The 21,223-nt window shown below is 42.7% G+C and overlaps 2 protein-coding genes across 2 annotated transcripts in view; both read left to right on the top strand.

Moving 5' to 3' along the window:
* LOC148342160 (uncharacterized) overlaps window positions 1–21,223 on the top strand; it is a 393,910-nt gene that overhangs the window by 128,056 nt on the left and 244,631 nt on the right. The gene's annotated exons all lie outside the window — the stretch shown is intronic.
* Window positions 718–20,570, top strand: LOC148342173 (uncharacterized). The gene is made up of 4 exons (XM_088285072.1): window positions 718–724; window positions 11,723–12,155; window positions 12,239–12,997; window positions 20,525–20,570. Exons 1-4 carry the CDS (start codon window positions 718–720, stop codon window positions 20,568–20,570), a joined length of 1,245 nt encoding a protein of 414 aa, XP_088141198.1.

Genomic DNA, 21,223 nt, shown 5'->3' with positions numbered 1-21,223 from the left:
CAACATCTCCTAAAAACCAGATCCTAGGATCATAAGGTATGTCAGAACAAATGAACCTTCACACAGTGGACACAAAAAAAACACCGTTCTCAAATACAAACATTCCTAAAGCATATGTAAAAAAATAAAATAAAATCACCCTTATGCAGCTTTGTCCATTTTTTGGCCTTTTTTGAGTGTTTATGTATTTAAATGCTCGATTATCACTGCCGTGCTGCTATGAAAGGGAGGTTTAATTTGGTGAAATTCCCCCCTACCCCATGGACCGGTCCAAATCCGGGTGGCACGCATTGCTCTATGTGAGGCAGGCACAAGTCAAGGTAGCAGTGTAGAAACAATTAAGTCACCGCCTGAGGTTTGACTTGACCAAACCAAATGTGTGTTTTGTCTTTTTGTGTCCTACAGACTATCTCTGTTCTGTGAAAGAGGAGCCAGACTTGACTCACATCAAAAAGGAGGAGGAGGAGATCAACAAGTCACCACTGAATTGTGTCCCTATAAAGACTGAAGATGAAAACAAGGGTGAGAGTGAGGACAACAAAGGGGCGGAGCCTCCAAGCAGCAGCTGAAGTTATCACAGGGTGATGAAGACCACTGGGGGTCATCACAAGCACATAATGAGGTCACATCATCACGTTCTCCTGACGATGAGCTTCCGCCTTCCCCGCTTCCTGCAAATCTTGAATGAGGGTTACAATGAAGATATCTATAGACGCAATGCCAAGTATTTCAGCCAGACCTTCGTCCTCCATGATGCTTACACGCAGTGGCCACCGACTTCGCTATGGCTTTGGTGAGTCTCAATTTAGTTGATCCATCCATCGGTTTCAGTTGCAAATTATCCATGGATGCCTGGGTTTGACAAGGGGCTGGAGAATTGGCATCAGCGGTGTACTTGGCAATCAAATGGTATTTTAAACTGGACGTGCTGCGATAGGAGTTCAGTTCACGATGGCAATACACACAAATGACTTTGCTCTTATCAATGACACCATGAGGTAAGTTAAAAAAAAAATTGACGTTCAGAATTGAATTTGCGTCATTTTTACCAATCGCCATGATGCTTTTAGTTCTATAAACCGGCGAAAAATCCCCACAGCAAGCCCATGCAGGCGTGTCCTAAATTTCGCATGCTTGATGTTTTTTTTCCGGTCTCGCAAGCGTCAGTGCTACGTCATAGGACTACTTTGTTTATTAGGCCAAGATGAGTCGTAATCGCTCGTTAAAAATATTGACGCCGTTAAAGAGGGGTGTTGGATTAAACACGTTTTTCTGACACCACTTATATATATATATATATATATATATATATATATATATATATATATATATATATCCATCCATCTTCTGAACCGCTTCTCCTCACTAGGGTCGCGGGGGTGGGGGTGGTGGGGGTAGTGCCTTTCCCAGCTATCTTCGGGCAGTAGGCGGGGGACACCCTGAACTGGTTGCCAGCCAATTGCAGGGCACACAGAGACGAACAACCATCCGCGCTCACACTCATACCTAGGGGCAATTTAGAGTGTTCAATCGGCATGCCATGCATGTTTTTCGCATGTGGGAGGAAACCGGAGTACCCGGAGGAAACCCACGCAGGCACGGGGAGGACACACAAGATGGCCGGAGCTGATCGGGTTCGATCCCGGCTCCGGCCATCTTGTGTGGAGTTTGCATGTCCTCCCCGTGTCTGCTAACTGAGTGATAGTCAGCTCTGAGCCTAAAATGTTGGTACCATTTAGTTCGTTATATTTGATATGATCCGCCAAAAGATGAGATAAAAAAGGGTTTTTCGGTGGCCCTCGCGCCTTCTGATGATGTCACGCTTTAATCACGTATTTCTGAAATATATTTCTTCGTCCCCCAAAAATTATATATATATATATATAAAAATATAGATATATATAGAATCATAAAACACTGCACGTGATGGTAAACTGTCCATTGTGCCGATAGATGGTATTCGCATGAGGTTAGGCTTGCTGTTGAGAGTGGCATGGGGCTTGTGTCTCATGGTTGGGATGGGAGAGATGTCAATTTGGGACACATCGTCAGTAGTGTTCCATCAAATCACTGGGTGTTTCGGCCTTTATCACTAGACACCCTCATCGATGGTGGCCAGCGGCGGGTTGATCACGCCCGCGCTTGTGTCCCATGCCCAATCAACTGTGGTGGATGGTTCTGCCCTGGGTACTCAAGTGGGATGACGGAGATTAGTGGTGGGATGGGGAGGGGGTGCGGGGGTCATGTTGCTGATCTATGAGCCCAATTGGGGTCCTTCCTCTTCATCCAGATCCACTGGCTGCTTCTTTCAGCCGCTTTAGAGAGCAATCTGACTGTGTGCCGCAGAGCCTGTCCATGGATGCCCAGGTCTTTCAGCAGCTTGATGGTTGATGAGGCCACAAACCCTCTGCATCCAACTTCGACGGGATAGACCTTGGCTTTCCACCCTCGTTGTTGTGCGTCCGCCGCCAGTTCAGTGTAGCGCAACTTCTTACGCTCATAGACCTCTTCAACTGCATTTTCCCATGGGAGTGTCAGCTCTGCAATGTAGACAGCCTTCAATGAAGGTGACCACAGCACTAAGTCTGGCCTTAGGGTGGTGGCTGCAATCTCTGCTGGGAAGATTAGTTGCTGACCTATGTCGACCCGCATCTTCCAGCCTTAGATAGCTGACCAACTTCTGTCTTGAGAAAAGGATGGTGGGGCTTTTTCTGTCCCTCTCTGACAAATTTTGGTGCTGTAATGGTAGTGGTGGCTCTTAAGGGCAAGGAGTTGATGGTAATTCTCTTGCTTTCAAGCACTGCTGCCAAGCTCTTGAGGACCTGGTTGTGCCTCCAGGTATAGCGGCCTTGTGTGAGGCTGGTCTTACAACCAGTCAGGATGTGTTTGAGAGTTGCTGGTGTTGGGCAGAGGGCACAGGTTGGATCTTCGCCATACCACTGGTGGAGGTTTTTTGGGGATGGGAGCACGTCATTGGTAGCTCTGATGATGAAGCTGATGTTGCTAGCTTCCATCTCCCAGAGATCCCTCCAGCCAAACTTTCTTTTCTCCAGGCCTTCCCACCTCATCCACTGTCCCTGCTTGGCAAGCGAGACAGCCTTTGCAGACCTTTCAGCCTCTTCCTGGCGGCGCACCTCCCCCACGACCATTTTTCTTCTCTCTGCGGTTGAGGCCTTACACCAAGTTGGTTTGCTTGCTGTAAGGCCAAAGCCTTATTAATATTAATATTAGATTGAACAAAATAGTGACACAAATATTGAAAAAGTAACTACAGTAACGAGTAAACATTGAATACTAAATTATTACTAAAACAGTTCAATGAATCTTGAAATAAATAATGAATCACCGTAGTTTAATGAATACTGAAACGAATAATGAAATATTTAAGTTAGTTAAGTTATAAACACTGAAACCATTTTTTAAGACTCTAACATTTAGAGAATAAAACAGTGATGTATTTTAATTTAAAATTCACAACCACGTCGCTGGCGAAAAACCCTGTAAAAAGGCAAATATGTTGACATAAAGTTTCACTTTATCATGTCAACTGTTAATAATAGAGAAATACATTTGGAATACTGTCCAACCAACAACATGGTGTCAGATGTGAAAACAAAACCAGCAACAAAAGTAAAATTCAATACATCTCTCAAGTTCATATTTGGGAACTAAAATGTTTCTTCATGTGCATCTTAGGTTTTTCTCGATGTTTAGAAGAAGATAACAATGATTTGCATCGCAAATGGCGACATCTGTCGGTGAGTTGATGACAGTGCTCCACACAGCCAGCAGCCAATCAAATCACAGCGGGGTGTGTCCTGTTCTTCCACTTTCGTGACGAACAGGAAATCCTTTCAGTGCGACTTTGAAAAACGATGCCATCTTTCTTTCATCTCATCGAACGAAGAGAAGCACACGAGTTATCGCCAAGCAGAGACTAAGTGCGGATTTGTTGAGATTGACGTTTGAAAATGTGTGAAAGAACGACACCCAAGTACAAAGTGGAACTTTGTGGAATAAAAGAAGAGAACGAAGCAGGTTTGTACACGTCTTACTCTCATTTGCTTTGTAAAGAACGACTTTCTATCGTTAAAAATATGCATCACAACATTAAGTTGTTTGGGGAAATCGTTCAAGGTTATTGCCGTTTTATTTTTGAATATTGCCGTTTACTTGCAGGTCTGCTTAACATTTGTTTATGCCAAATGAAATCAGTGCCGAAAATATATGCCAAAGAATAACCATTTGTGGGGGGTAAACTCCGTGTTTTTTTTCCCCATTTTAAAATTCGAACTGATTATTTAACATTTTACATATTCCGGTATTTATATGTTGCTAAATAAATTAAGTTTGTCATGTCATTATGTTTCAAAACTATGCTGACAGATGTAGTGTATGTTTATATCCACTGTTGGAGTTGAGCCACTGAGAAAATGAGAAACATTTAGTAAATGAATCTTCAAAGCCAAACTTACTCCAATGCGTGTTCGTTTTTTGTACTCAAGAAGAAAAGGGTCAAATAAAGACTCAACAACAGCTGATTAGGGTTGCAATATTTTAGTTTCTTCGATTTCTGGAGTTCAGGTAATCGTACAAATACAGATATCTAGGCGGCTTTTTCTTAATCTGACGAGAAACTGTACTCGGACGAGCCCAATCCAAAAATGTTGCGCTGATCTCAGCCCAGCCTCACATTTTCTAGGAGGTTTTCTTTGTCAAGGGACATGTAGGTTGAATCTGTCGTCCTTGCTCCTTCCCACGTTCCACGTCCCACGTCCAAGGCTGACCTTCTCAGGCAGGCGGCAGTCTCTCAGTCTCTCCTTCCCCTGTAATCTCGTCAGTGTACAGATTGTGTGGTCTATGTTTTCACAGATGAAATTGTTATGTTTTTGGTGTTCTTGATAGTGTCCCTGTGACGTCCTCCCCTGCCCAACTTGATATGTTTGTATCTTCTATGGCCTATGTGGAGAATGTGTTTTGTTGTATTTGTCCATGAAGTGCTATCTGGTTTGTCATCAGTTTGACCTGAGCAGACTGAATCTGTTTGTTCTGAATGAGAGTGTGGGTCATGAAAATACTATGTGTGCAATTTTGAGGTCTTACATTTAATAATAATAATAATAATAATATTCCCTTTATTAGTCCCAGAATGGGGAAATTCGAGATTCGAACCCAGGCCTCCTGGGGAGACTGGGTCCTGAACGCGGCGCCTTAGACCACTCGACCATCCTGGCAGCCAAACTTGAAACTTAGTCATACAAATTTAGCATATGAATGCATCAGTAAACACCATGACTACAATCCCAGTCAATCTTATCTATGCACTGTACTTCTACATACATTTGAAAAATGCTTTTTGTTTAATCAATGTTGGCAGAGTGGTACTACGCAGCAGTAGTATCGCGTCCAACTATTTTCAGGATCAGCAAACCAGAATTTCTGTATTGACAGAGGAATAACTGCACACAACCTGTCTCGTCTGACAGTATGGAAGAAGTGATTTTATTCTGAGGCTACAAAGGATAAAAGGGATGAAAGGGGCGGCACATCATAAGCATGCATGTGACAAAGTAATACATCATAAACATACGTAACAAAGTAAGGACTTTGAGAGCACATCTTTAACAATCAATGTTGAACATATTCAGTAAATATGAACCTGCTAAATTAAATAATTGACCTTCGGTCCCGTAAGTGTTTAAAATAATGCCAACAATCGAAATACAGTGAACCCCCGGTTATCGCGGTTAATGGGGACCGAGACCACCCGCGAAAACTGAAAATCCGTGAAGTAGCGTCGCACCTTCAAAAAAAAACAAACAAAAAAAAACGTGTGTGTGTGTATATATATATATATATATATATATATATATATATATATATATATATATTACTTCGCACCTATATATAAATATATATAGGTGCGAAGTAGCGGCACACCTTAAAAAATGCTTAAAAATATATATATATATATATATATATATATACACGGGTAGAGAGAGAGAGAGAGTGAAATTCATGTTATAACAAAAAAATATTATTAAAACGTATTATTTTTTTATTCCCCAGCCATTAGTTTTGTATTTATTCAATTACTTCTTTTTGTATTTATTTAATTACTTTGACTTTTACCTGCTGGTACGCAGTCCGGTGTGCCTTGTGAAATGAAAGGTGGCATTTTTCATTTATTTATTTATTCATTTATTCATTCATAACTGACAGCCTCGCGCTCCGCTCACGCACGCCGGTGTCGTGCCAAAGTACTTTCCCCCTGCCAAAATCTGTATCCCCTGCGCACACGCATTGACTGAAGGCGGCGCGATGTTACTACGTTTGTTTTCATTGAAAGGCACGAAGAATGTATGAGTTTGTGTTTTTGATTTGCTGTCATTTAAACTAGGGTTTCCATAAAAGTGGTAGTCTTCGTCGGTGTGGGTTTCAGCACACCAATCGCTACAATTTAACACGTAAAGGAAGCGTTTGACTGCGCCGAAATCGGGGGGAAATTCCCTGCATTTGCATTAGTTAGACCAAAGAAATTTCGCAATCAATGAAGCTACCATAAAGGAATTTCAGTCATTAAAACACGATGAAAAGGGGAGAGGATTAGTGACGTGGGCTATATCGTGTTTCCAGCGAGATCAAATTAAGTGGCATCATACAGATAGGTGGTATCCTGTTAGAGAACACGTAATTGTATTCCAATTGACTGATTTGTTTATTTTTTATAACCACCGATAGCCGCGTCAAGAGTAGCAAAAGAATAAAAACGTTCTGCGTCGGACTCGAGGTGCATTCATTGACCACTTACGCAGTAGGAAAGTTACCATGGGGGGACTGATTCTGGCAGCCTCTGCCACAATAAGTACCCCCCCCTAATCACAAAAATTGACCCCAACCATCAAGTGACTTATTCTGTGTACCTATTGGGTCATTTTGAGTACGTGTGGCAAATTTGAGCAGGATCCCTCTTTTTCTGGGCCGGTTCAACTCCGCTGTTCAGATACGTACCCTGTGATTACTCGTGTTCTGGTCAAGGCCACGCAAAATCAAAAACCTGGCTGCGGTCCGCCCCGTATTGGCACAGGATGTACGCAGGGGTTTGTGAAGAGATGAGATGAAAGTACGTGAAAGTTCGGCCTAATTAGGGGGGTTGCTGCTTCGTTTGTTTTTATTGTTATTTGTGTTGACACATGTGGGGCATGTGTCAAAGGGGGGGAGATAGGTGCAGTATTTTGTTCTCGTAATTGTTTTTTGCATGTGAGGATTTTTAATAGGACATGTCAACAATGATCATGCAGAGGTGAAATTGTTGAAGATTGGGCCCAGCAGGAAGAATGCAAGCAGAGCGCTGTGATCTCACCTCCATCTACTGTGGGAACAGGAAGTCAGGCAGCCCCCACGCAGGAGATAAGGGGTGATAGTTATAAACCAGTGCCGAATTGCCCCTTCTAAAACCCAAATGTTATTGCATTAATATTCCGTTTTATCAGTTCAACTAACGCGTGTGCGTCCTAGTGTGCATTGAAAGATGCAGCATAAAAAATGTTCAAAAATTTGGATAATAACTAAAGCAAAATTAGAATGAGAAAGATAATTGGCTACATAATCATTGGGGTGAAATTAATCTTCATTGCAAGAAGCGGTGATTTAAATAGAGAAATCTAAGATCATAAAAGGATGAATGCATGTTCCGTGGAATGTGATTTGTCAACACGGAAAAGCCCTGAGTGATGAAAACGTTAACACTGATAAGAGAGACAATTTTGTTGAAACAGGACATGCAAGGTTAAAGGTCATGTAAAACGGGAAAAAAAAAAAAAACATCTAATGTTCCATACTTCAGTTTGGCGACGGATGTACGACGGTAATTCAATTAATGGAACGACATTTTGAGATGGAAATGACAGGAATATGATGAATTATCATGTTATGAGGGGACTTTTGAGATACAGTTAATTGATATAAATTAAATGAGAAATTTTTAGTCTGCGGATAATCCACTTCAAAGAATACTGACTCATTGGTTGAGGAAAACGGGGTTATATTAGTTAGTTAAAAAAGAATAGCTAAATTATAGTTGACGTGTTCATGGGGATTGAATATGAATCATAAACAGAAGACAAAACCAATTGGCATTGGCTTTTGTAAAATATGATGAGGGATTAAGTTGGTGAGCTCTTATGGGAGACGGGGCGAGACGCGAATGGATTGAAGCTTCCGCCAGTGACCCGTCCAATAGTGTCACCATCACTCAGCTGTGCCGGGTGGCCGTCCTCGAGGGCGTGCACCTCCCAGTTACTGACATCAAGCGAAACAGTCCGTCAATGAGAAACTGCTAATCAGTATGAGTAGAACCCCCGTTTTTGCATTGATGAAAGAAAATATTGTATTGGCTGGAGAAAAAGAATTGTTACACCTGCGGGTTCAGAGGGCCAAGAGTGCTAATTCACCGGGAAAGGAAAAAAGAATATGGGGGGAAAAAAAATAAAATAAAAGCGGGGGGAAGCAGCTAATGCAGCATCCGACGCATGCAGCTCCCATTGCGTCTGCTCTTTCCGTTTCCGCTGCTCCTGGGCCAGGTTCTGGTGACGCAGTGCCCACAGCAGGCTTGTTGTCCGCACCTGCCGGTCAACAAGGTCACGTAACAGAAGTAGGGGTGGTTATAGACATGGGTTGTGAGTGGGACGTGCTCTTGCTGTGGGGTGTGGGGTCACTGGGTGATGAGCGGTCCAAACCGAGCCACTTCCTGAAATGTACCATCCTGTGGTCCAGCGCCATGCCAGTCACAAAGAGCTCCCTAGCACGGGGGCGCCACCGCTACCCCCTCCGACAACGCTTCTATGGCTTCCAAACACACACTTGACGCCTCAACCCGATTGGAACCACATTCCACGATAGGGGTGCCCGCGGAGCCTCAGCATTCAAGGACCGGCAAGTCTTGGCATTCCGGTGACGATTGATGGACAACAGTTTTAGATGCTGGAACAAGATATTCCACGCTTTGCAAGCTCCTTCTGCATATCCCAATGAGCAACAACACTGTCACGTTTGTGGGACTCTTGAGATTGGCCGAGTCACTGCCATGGACTGAACCTGCACCTGTGAAACAAACATTGGAATTCGAGTGGGACTGAATTTGACTGTGCACTTCCGCCGGGGGAAGCTTATGTTGTCCTCCGTTCCAGTAGACTGGGCAGCTCTGAGACCAGGGTCTCCATCCTCCCGCGGGTGGTCCGTCCTGTTCCTGCTCTGGTTTGCCCAGTGAAGCCGCCTCCACCCCTTCAAACCACCAATTGGTCCTTTTCATTGAACACTGAGTTCTGATGATTTGGTTTGTCAGGATGCATTCACCCAATTTCGAGGGTCAGAAGTGCGTCTTGCATTAGGATTATGTATTTGTGATGTCTACCGGTGCTGCCTCGCATGTGTGCCTTGCCCCAGAGCAGAGGAAACGGTATGAATTGTCTCTGTTCGCGGAGCCACAAATCACATTAACTATCGGTGCGCATCATCATACTAAAGATTTCGGCCCATTGGTGAAGACGGTTGGCAGAGTTAATTTCAGATGTAGAATACTCCATGTGACTTGCAGGGTGTGGTGTTTCAGCACCCATTGCGAATTCCTCTGTTATGGAACATTTTCAGAATTTCGACACTATGGTTGTGCTGATGTTGTGCTCTGCTCCACAGCTTCTCCAATTTGTTTTTGCAATATCTGCGAAAGTTTTTATATTATTGTGAAAGAAATTAAGTTTGTCATGTCATCATGTTTCAAAACTATGCTTACGGGTTAATAGAAGGTCACAAAAACATGGACCTCTTAAACAGGAAAACGTGAGTTCAGTGGTAACAGAGTTGTGTCTATGCTGGCAGTTTAGCAGGAAGCCACAAAAACAGATGCACGTCTTGAACCGTGTTTGACAGAAAACCGTTTAGCTCGCATTGAACAGAAGTGTGATAAAGTCAAAGTGTTCATGTTTTTCCATTCTTTATGAGTTGACATACAAATTGCTTTGCTGCGCTTCAATAAAACGCCGCACAGGAGCGGGAACGCTTTTCTCTTTGGCGGACTGCTCCTTGCAAGTGACAAAGACAATCTTGGCTGGGTGATTCATTTGTGCAGACTTGTCTCGTTTTTGACAAAAACTGTGCACACTGCGGCAAAAAGATCAATGGCGGTTGATGAATTTTAGTGGATAAAGCACAAAGGATTAATTTTTTTTAAATAAATCAAGTACGTATTGGTCTTATTTATGAAATTTTTACTGGCTCGGTCAATGAACCTCCGGTGGCTCTGCACTGTTTTGTGCTCGTGTGCGTTGTTTCACCTCATCCAAACATTTAAAATACATTTAATGCATCCACCCAGGGTTGCACGGATCTCATCGGTGAACAAGCGCATGCTGCAAGGAATGCATCTGCATCTTTGGCTTGCTATGGGCTTAAAAAGGGAGAACGCCACAACCCCCTTTTCTACCAACAAGCCCAGGAACATTTAGTTCTATCTCTAAATGCAAAAATAAATTGTCATGATCCGTGTCGGTCATGGCAGGGCTTTGTTGTCATTTTTCACGTCCCATGCCTTGTCCTTGTTTTTGTTTACCCCGGTAGGCTGAGTAGGGGCGTTTCCCCTCAGCTCTCCGTTCCCTCCAGCCACGCACCTGTTCCCCGTTAGCCCCGCACACCTGACTCCCATCTGCTCCCCTAATCAATGGACTACTTAACCACCCCGTGCCGACAGCTCAGCGTCGGCGCATTGCCCCATTTGCGGACAGCACTGCAATTGCTTTGCCCTTTCCTCATGCCACCGTTACTCTTTGCTGTCATTCCTGATCATAGCTCGTAGTCACTTGTTATTGTCCCCGTTTCACAGTCTAGTTCAGTTCTGTCCTGTCGCGCCCTTGTTCGTCCTCATTGTTTTATTTTGTCCCTAGTACCTTGTTGCCTTTTGGTTTCGTTTTGTTGAATAAATTCCCTTTAAGTTACCCTAATCCCGGCTTCCTCGCATTTTGGGTCCACCCCCTCCTCGCTGACCGGCGAACCTAACAGAAATACTTGTAAACATATTTCACTTGAAGGATTCCCATTTTATCAATGACATTATGTTGCGATGGCCCCCAGTGGCCCCCATTAATAAATTAGGGTCCCACAACAGGTGTTCCATCAGACGCACACAATATCCTGTGTGTGCGAACTTCAGCTCGCTTCCAGAAACGTCTGTGACTATGTCAGGAATGAAATCGGCATCAGCCGCAACGTGCTTCCTTTTTAAATGCTCGTTTATCACTGTTGTGCTGCTAGAAAATGGAGGCTTACATCGTAGGACGTAATTTTGTGAAATGCCCCCATGGTCCGGTCCAAATCGGGGTCGCACGCATTGCTCCGTGTGCGGCAGGCACAAGTCAAGGTAGCACGGTAGAAAATAAGACAAAGTCGCCGCCTGAGATTTGACTTGACCAAACCAAATTTGTCTTTTTGTGTCCTGCAGACGTCAGACAAAATGATCTCTGTTCTGTGAAAGAGGAGCCAGATTTGACTCACATCAAAAAGGAGGAGGAGGAGGAGATCAACAAGTCACCAGTGAATGTTGTCCCTATAAAGACTGAAGATGAAAAAAAGAATGTGAGTGAGGACAACAGAGGGGCGGAGCCTCCAAGCAGCAGCTCAAGTCATCACGTGACAACAGAAGGTGACGAAGACCACTGGGGGCCATCACAAGTACGTAATGAGGACACATCAGACGCTCATGACGATGATGACGTTGACGGTGGGCAAGCCAAAGGTGAAAGGGCATGTCACACTGACTCATTCACTTCAAAGCTGTCTTTAAAAGGGCACAGAAAAACACACAGTGGTGAAAACCCTTTTTCCTGCTCGGTTTGTGGCAAAAGCTTCTCTCGAAAGTCTCATTTTGTAAGGCACACAAGAACACACAGTGGAGATAAACATTTTTCCTGCTCATTTTGCGGAAAAGGTTTCTCTGAAAAGGCAAGGTTAATAGCACACAAAAGAATACGCAGTGGAGAAAAACCTTTTTCCTGCTCAGTTTGTGGCAAGAGTTTCTCTCAAAAGTCTCAATTAATAATTCACACAAGAACACACAGTGGTGAAAAATCTTTTTCCTGCTCAGTTTGTGGAAAATGCTTCTCTCATAAGGCAAATTTAACAAGCCACACAAGAACACACACTGGAGAAAAAACATTTTCCTGCTTGGTTTGTGGTAAAACCTTTCTCTAAAATCAAATTTAAAATACCACACAAGAACACACACTGGAGAAAACCCTTTTTCCTGCTCAGTTTGTGGCCAAGGATTCTCTCAAAAGTCTCATTTAATAATTCACACAAGAACACACACTGGAGAAAAACCATTTTCCTGCTCAGTTTGTGGCAAGAGTTTCTCTGGAAAGTTTCAATTAACAATCCACACAAGAACACACAGTGGTGAAAAATCTTTTTCCTGCTCAGTTTGTGGAAAATGCTTCTCTCAAAAGTTTGATTTAACAATCCACACAAGAACTCACAGTGGAGAAAACCCTTTTTCTTGCTCAGTTTGTGGCAAGAGTTGCTCTCGAAAGTCTCATTTAATAACTCACACAAGAACACACACTGGAGAAAAAACATTTTCCTGCTTGGTTTGTGGAAAAAGCTTTTATCTAAAATCAAGTTTAAAATACCACACAAGAACACACACTGGAGAAAAACCATTTTCCTGCTTGGTTTGTGGTAAAAACTTTTCTCTAAAATCAAATTTAACAAGTCACACAAGAAAGCACAGTGGCGAAAAACCTTTTTCCTGCTCAGTTTGTGGCAAAAGCTTCTCTCAAAATTCAACTTTAACAAACCATAGAAGAACACACAGTGATGAAAAACCTTTTTCCTGCTCAGTTTGTGGCAAGAGTTTCTCTCGAAAGTCTCATTTAATAATTCACACAAGAATACACAGTGGTGAAAAAACTTTTTCCTGCTCAGTTTGTGGAAAAAGTTTCTCTCAAAAGTCGCATTTACGAAACCACACAAGAACACACAGTGGAGACAAGCCATTCAGTTGCAGCGTTTGTGCTCAAAAATTCTCCACTAAACAGCATGCGGAGAGTCACAATTGTGCTGGTGAGAAAAGCAGCGATCCTTGAAGCTTAAAAAAAAGAAAACAAAAAACTGAAGGAACTGACTCTTTGTGGTAAGATATAAATGTGATTTTAAATAAAATATGATATTGAATTTTGCAAAGCTTTTTTATTGACATTAAGCGTGTGATCCGTGCCAGAAGAACCATTGTGTCTGCGTATTTGTATTTGTTTTTATTTTCGAAAGTATACAGGGACTGTGCATATTAATCAAACTGTTTCCTGTAAATATGCCAGATTATAGCCAATGGCTAATTTGCATCCGTTGTCCCTGAGTGATGATTTTTTTTGTTTTCATATCAAACATTATTAATGAAATTAATTGTCTTTGCCTGGAACAACATTTGTTAACATTATGCTTTTTCAGTTGTCTTTTTAATCGTACTTAATGGAAAAGTTGTGAGAAGAAACGGTGCTTCTGAAATCGCTGCTTTCCACAATCATCAATAAAATCACTTGTTCCACTTGCTCAACTGGCCTTCATTACGCTGTGAAAAGGTGAAAAACTGAACTCGAAGTTGAACGATAAAAAGAGCCAGAAGGAGAAACGCAAATAGTCTCAGTTTCTCTCAAAGGTTTTGGAATGTCAGGAGTTGGCAACTTGATGGCGACTGGAGTCAGCGCTGGTTTTCTCGCTGTGTTAGGCTGGCTCGTATATGTATGGTCCATTGAACAAAACTCAAACTCTTCAAATATCCACTCACATACATTTAATATTTCGCTTTCTGAATAAATTTTTGACTGGCAAAATACACTTTCTAGGTTGAGCTCTATCAAGTGTTTGGGGTTTGTTGCGAAGCAGAATCTCACTTCGGAAAAAAACTATAATTTTGTCAAATATACCAAATATTTTTGTTCATGCTTTATTATATTTTTTATAGATTGGATTATTTATATAGTGAAATAGGTAAATATTAAAATGTAAAATTGGAAATCACATACAGACTTAATTCAATTAATAACAAATATAGAAACATTTTATAAATATTGAACTCATTGAGAAGAATCCTGATCTTGAAATAAATCTTGAATTATAAAAAATACAAAAAAATTAATTCAATAACCCGACCCTGGATGAGCGGCAGAAAATGGCTGAATGGATGGAATAATTTAAATTGCATACTTATTCCAATGAACAAATTTGTTCAGAAATATTCAAGAGTGAAATAAAAAGGTTTAATTTAATATTGATATAATTTTGCATATTAAAATAATTGAATAAATATTGTAGTATTATATAAGCAATCTAAAATATACATTGAAATTTAAAAAAAAAACTGTATTTTTAAATGGCCTTATATAGATATGGGAAGTAATTCTCTTTATGAAACTATGAAGGGACTGGAGCTCACAGAAGTGACCAGTCTTGGTTCTGAAGTTCCGATGTAACCAGATACTGCCCTGAGAGAAAATAGGCCTGAGCATTGTTTATGGTGGGGGCAATTCTCTCGCCAGGTCAGTGACCTTCCAGGGTATGAGAGTAATTTAAGGTGGTCACGAGTAGACTGGTCGTATCAACGGGGAGACGCATCTGCTCTCCCTCTGGGGGACTTTTGGAGGGAAATCCCGAAGACTAGCGGGATGGGAATGCATATGCAACAAGGGAAAATTAGAAATTCATGTCCTATTTGGGCATTCCGTATAAGAAGGGAATGTCTGAGAGGGGGCTCGCACGTTTTTGGGGAGACTTCTTTTGACATCAGCATGTGACGAGAATAAAATCTTTTTCGAACAAGTTCTTTTCCATCACCAATCCAGCCTTGCTCGGCTGCCTCTCCGGAAGGCAGCAAGGACCCACACTTCAAAGACAAAATATACGACATATTGAAAGAAAAACAATACTCAAATATTGAAATAAGTATAGAATTGAATGAATAAACAACAAAGAAATAAATACCTCCTGGAAAATGTCATTATTTTCAACATTTGTCAAAGCACAACATTTCGATCAGATTGAGTTCTTTCTTGCACATTCTTAAACAATCGTAATTTATTTTTTTTTTACTTTTACTTTTAAGTTACTTCAGTGCATTTCATACCTGTGCCTTCAGTGAAGTCCTACTTTGTCCTACTTGAATAAATACCCATCAAAATACCATCATTTATGACACCACGGCTGGACAAATAATATCCAGAAACACACTTACGCACCACTGAGTGAGTGTTGGACGATATAGCTTCTCTTGAAAGGTCCGACTTGAAAATGTCCTTGCAAGTGGATCTAACATTAAATCCATGCTTTTCCCTCCTTCGGCCATTGTGGTTTAAAAAAAGCAAGAATATATTTTAGATTTTCGACCGGTCGCCAGTTACGACTTTCGGGTGTGTTGATTCGGCATAGCGCCGCCCCCTCACGAGTGAGCATCCAATCACAAAACGCGTTCATCACCCTCAGCATAAGGCCAGCGAGAAGGCTCACTGTAACCAACTCGTGATCTGATTGGCTATCGCAACCGTCTAACAAATATGAACGCTCATTGACTTTGACAGAAGAGATGCCCGCACAATTGCATCTTAAGGCCTCGGAACGAATAATGCGCGCTCCTCGTATTCTGAAACCTGCCCGGCATCACGAGCAAGCGGAATTCCGATTGGATTCAAAACTCACCTAAAAATACAACGCTCAGCTATAATATGACATCAACGCAACGATTATGATCATTTTTTTTTATTGATTATGTTTGGCCAACAGAGAAGGCCTTGAAGGCCCACCACTGAGTTACTTAATAGCCTAAATTAAACTTTACTTTCACTAATAGAGTTAAAGTTATATTTTATTGTAGGCGTTATGTAATTAATAGTGAAGGATTGTATTACGATTGCTGGCATTATTTTAAACACTTACGGGACAGAAGGTCAATTATTTAATTTAGCAGGTTCACATTTACTGAATATGTTCAACATTGATTAAACAAAAAGCATTTCTCAAATGAATGTAGAAGTACAGTGCATCGATAAGATTGACTGGGATTGTAGTCATGGTGTTTACTGATGCATTCATATCCTAAATTGATATGACTTAGTTTAAATGTAAGACCTCAAAATTACACACATTGTATTTTCATGATCCACTCTCATTCAGAAGAAACAGATTCAGTCTGCTCAGGTTAAACTGATGACAAACCAAATAGCACTTCATGGACAAATACGACTGAACACATTCTCCACATAGGCCATAGAAGATACAAACATATCAAGTTGGGCCGGGGAGGACGTCACCGGGACGCGATCAAGAACACCCAAAAACATAATCTGATCTGGGAAAACATACACCACACAATCTGTACACTGACGAGATTACAGGGGAAGGAGAGACGGAGAGACTGCCGCCTGCCTGAGAAGGTCAGCCTTGGACGTGGAACGTGGGAAGGAGCAAGGACGACCGATTCAAACTACATGACCCTTGACAAAGAAAACCTCCTATAAAATGTGAGGCTGGGCTGAGATCAGCGCGCCATTTTTCGATTGTGCTCGTCTGATTATAATTTCTCGTCAGATTAAGAAAAAGCCACCCAGATATCTGTCTTTGTACTATTTCCTGAACTCCAGAAATCAAAGAAACTAAAATATCGCAACTATAATCAGCTGTTGTTGAGTCTTTATTTGACCCTTTTCTTTTTGAGTACAAAAAACTAACACGCATTGGAGTACCTTATTTTCGCACCCAAAAGACGCGCCGTATCAAAGGGCGCAGTCCCAGGTGAGGGTGCTATTTCTGTATTTGATACATAGATAGAACGCGCGGTATCATTGGCCGCAAACAGAACCAAGCAACCAAGCAGTCGCGCTAGCTGCTCAATCGCGCTCGCGTGTTTTTAAAATGGCAGCGGGAGTTCTGTGGTATTTTATTTTAGCTTTTAACAACGTGCTGAAGTTGTCCTTATCCAAAAATGCACCAAGTCCTTGTCTTCTGTATCCAAGATAAACAGTTGGACACGTTCTCCACCAAACACGAGAGTAATTGTCAGTCTGCCGCGCCGTCTCGCTGCCGCGCAGCCCCTCAGATGGGATGCCGACACAATGCCGGTGTGAGCAAATCACTAATCAACAAACAATGTGCAGTCACGGTGTTGCATCAAAACTAAAACTATCACCCCGAATCAACTGAATAGCGTAATGGTGTAGGCTCAGCAAAATTCTGCCTCCCAGCCTACGATACAATACCTTAGTTAACATGCATGCACACTAAAACAGAAGATAGCATGGCTAGCGTGGCTAGCTGTTTTTAAAAAGGCAACAGGAGCAAAACTGAGTTTGGTTGTATTTTATTGAACTATTTAACAATGTACTCACATTACTATTAATTAGTCATCATCCAAAAATCCATCAAAATCATCTTCTGTATCAGAAATAAACAGCTGGGCAAATTCTCCCACAAACACGCCAGGTTCCCTCTTGTCATTGTCAGATTCCCGTGTCGCTGCTGTGTGCGGCTCCTCAAGAAGCCGGCCTTTGCGAAAGCTCTAACGACAGAGCAAGCAGCCACGTTTGCCCATACAGGGGCACTGGATCCTGCTTTGCACTGGGGGCGTGCCTTTGCATTGTCATTCACGCCCATCTCCTCTCTCACATCCGCCTATTGTCGTTCACGCCCATCTATGGTATGAGTGAATGTTTAAGGGACGGGCCACAGGAAAGAAACCTGATTGAGGGCACCGGCAAGCCCTAACGGCACGCAGGATGCAATGGGCGGACAGGTCTGATCAACCTGGATCCCTATTGCACTCCCAAAGTGCTGATTTTCAAATTGTTACTGGAGAAAGATTGGACTAATCAAATTCAAGCATCAAGTGAATGATTGATTGACATTACTACACATAATTTATGCAAAACTGACATTTTCAGAAGGGAGGTAATTGACCCCTTCTCGCTTGCAAGTGCCGCTCCTCCAGTTCTCTCCACAGGTTTGAGGTGACATGTGACCTGTGTGACCAGAAGGCCGTAGAACGCTTCAAATAGGGTCTCATCACGCCCATCCCGGAGGTTCTCCTCAACAAGGAGGGTGATATTGATAAGTAGTGATGGGTCCAGCGACACAGAGACGTCGATGCGCGCGCCGAGCTTCCAGGGCAAACCCCGTGTCGGTGCGCGTACTGCTTTGAGAAAGTCACGTGACCACTACCAGAATCGTGTCGACACAGCGGTCGCGCGCCAAACTGTGTTCATAAGGAAGCGCATCTGTCAACAGGATGGACGCTCAAAACAAGCATCGAGTTATTGGCGCATTACTTTGCGTTAAATATCCGCAAGATGGAAGACGTCACTGTTGATGCGCACTCAGAGGTGCAGCGCTATATGTCAGCAGGACACGTTGCACGTACGGAAGACCCGCTCTTATACTGGAAGTCCATGGAGGCAACGTTCCCTCACCTATTTATATTAGCCACACAGGCGTTGTGCACACCGGCCTCTTCAGTGCCTTGTGAGAGGATCTTCTCAAATGCGGGGGAAATTGCCTCAAAAAAAGAAATAGACTGAATAACAAAACGCTGGAGAAACTAATTTCTTTTGAATAAAAATCTTTAATTACAATGAGTCCATTGTCATTCACAACACTTTTACTTGGGCATTCAGACAGATGTTCTCTTAATTTATAAACTGCGTCTCGAATATCAAAGATTTTTTTTATGAAATTGCGTGTATGTAAAAATAATGTGAAAGCAAATGCCTAATCAGAATCAGAAATCCCTTTGTCATTGTACTCAAGTGTGCAACGAGATTAGAGAGCTCCCCTCTCCAGTGCAATACAACAATAATTCAGTTAAATATATAAATTAGATAAGAGAATAATTAGTGCGATGGAAAGTAATACGAAATAGGATATATAAAAACAGATCACGTCGCTAATCAATGGAATTGGATAAAATTAGTTTGACAGATCAGTGTCAGATGACACTGTCAAATATTTCCTGCAAGTCCACCAGGTGTCAGTATTCAGCAACACAGTGTCAACACAGTGTCAATACATTGTGTCACTGTGTCGAAACGATACAGGATGCCTCATCTACCCATCACTAGTATCTATAATTATTGTCGCCAGAAGACGAGAACGAAAAGCGCTGGTGGAGAGAACTCACACCAGGAAAATCAAAACGAGGAACAGAAAAAGCTTGCAACCCAAGAAAACCGAAAACGACGGAGTCCTTCCACAAAAGGGTAAGGTTAGATCCAATGCACGAAGCGAGAACAGAAAGCGAGCCGAAACGTAGCTGAAACATAGAACACATCAAAAACTTACAAAGACCATACACGGGGAAACTTGGGCGAAGACTGTAGCGAAGGCACATGGGCACGAGCAAATTCGGTCAATAATCCGACGCGAGTGTGTCCGCGTCGATGGCTTAAATAGTCCGTGACTCATTAACTTCATTGGTCGCAGCTGTGTGGCTCGTGAACGCTTCTCGCTCGCGGCCGAGTCCCAAAGAAGCGCGCCGTCGGGCACGCCCACTCAGCTGCAACAAATACACATGGATCGTGACAATGACACATCGGCTGGACAAATAATATCCAGAAACACACTTACGCACCACTGAGTGAGTGTTGGACGATATAGCTTCTCTTGAAAGGTCCGACTTGAAAATGTCCTTGCAAGTGGATCTGCAATTAAATCCACACTTTTCCATCCTTCGGCCATTGTGTTTTAAAAAAAGCAAGAATATATTTTAGATTTTCGAACCGTCGCCAATTACGACTTTTGGTTGTGTTCATTCGGCATAGCGCCGCCCCCTCACGAGTGAGTATCCAATCACAAAACGCGTTCATCACCTTTCAGCATAAGGTCAGCGAGAAGGCTCACTGTAACCAACTCGTGATCTAATTGGTTTTCGCAACTGTCTAACAAATATGAAAGCTCATTGACTTTGACAGAAGAGATGCCCGCACTGTAAATGATGGCAACGAGGCTCTTGTCTAGCAACACGTTTTAATGGCGATACCACTCACCACAACTCCCCACTTGCATGAACAATCTCGCGAGACCCCCTGCGAGACAATTGTGACACTCAGTTACCGTAAAGGTGCAACACCGTCGCAAATACAAATTTAGTACTATTACATGACATCTCCCCTCATTTGTGTTATTTTCAATAACATCAAGCAAGCATTAATTTCTCCAACTGGGCTGCAACATGCAAAAAAAAAAATAAAGATGCCTCTCAGAAATCAAGTTAACCTGAAATATGCAACAATCAAACAAATCCCAAAAGCATGAGCAATTTTTCATTTTCATTTTTATTCCCCCCCCCCCAAAGACCATGAGTCTCAGTCTCACAGGTCAAGCCTGTCGACTGGTTTTCACACTCGTCCAGAACGGGTCAACACCCGAGTAGGTGGGGAAGTCGAGGATGTCGACTCGCTCCGGCAAACAGAAACGTTGTCGTCTATGCCGGTGTTGACAGGGTGGATGTCCGTCAGCTTGTAGTCTTCGGACGCTGCTGGAACTGACTGGGGAACTGGCCCAGGTTTGAGGTGACGGCGGTTCCGCCTCAGTTCTGCTCCTTGTGGCGTCCGGATGAGGAAAGACCTAGGTGTTGTACTCTCGCATGAAACCACAGCTGGCAAACACCATGACTTCTCGTGATCCAATTTGGAAAGCACTTGGTCACCTGGACGTAAAGAAGGCAAAGTTCTGGCTCCATGGGGACGGTTGAAGTAGTGAGCCTGTTTCGCCTTTTCCTTCTTATCTGACTCCTCCACAACTGTCCTGCTGGGCCACTTAGGTTTGAGGTTCTCCTCCAGTGTTGGAAGTGTCGTTCTATTTTTCCTCCCCATCCACAGCTCAGCTGGGCTGTAGCCTGTCGTGGAACAGGGAGTAGCTCGATGACACATGAGCGCCATGACAGGGTCCTCCTGCTTCAGGATCCTCTTAGCTGTCTGCACTGCTCTTTCTGCATGTCCATTTCCTTTTGGATGATGAGGGCTGGACGTGTAGTGTTGGAAGTCGAGCTGCTTCGCGAACTCCTTGAATTCAGCACTTGTAAACTGGGGACCATTGTCGCTCACTATCTCACTTGGAATGCCAAATCTAGCGAAAACGGTTTTCAAACTTTGTATTATTTGTGCACTCGTTGTAGATGGCAGGTGTAATGTTTCAATAA

Source organism: Idiotropiscis lumnitzeri, chromosome 2 (genome assembly GCF_059441095.1).
Source record: "Idiotropiscis lumnitzeri isolate Australia: NSW breed Sydney's pygmy pipehorse chromosome 2, RoL_Ilum_1.0, whole genome shotgun sequence".
Taxonomy (NCBI): domain Eukaryota; kingdom Metazoa; phylum Chordata; class Actinopteri; order Syngnathiformes; family Syngnathidae; genus Idiotropiscis; species Idiotropiscis lumnitzeri.
The sequence above is the reverse complement of the archived record's forward strand: the minus strand, read 5'-3'. Positions and strand labels throughout refer to the sequence as shown.

What these genes read in the sequence shown, in the direction of transcription:
- LOC148342173 (XM_088285072.1), top strand. An exon ending in TGTGGAAAATGCTTCTCTCA is followed by an intron (nt 12,156 to 12,238) that starts TAAGGCAAATTT and finishes AAACCTTTCTCT; the next exon opens with AAAATCAAATTTAAAATACC. An exon ending in GGAAAAAGTTTCTCTCAAAA is followed by an intron (nt 12,998 to 20,524) that starts GTCGCATTTACG and finishes CGGTGTTGACAG; the next exon opens with GGTGGATGTCCGTCAGCTTG.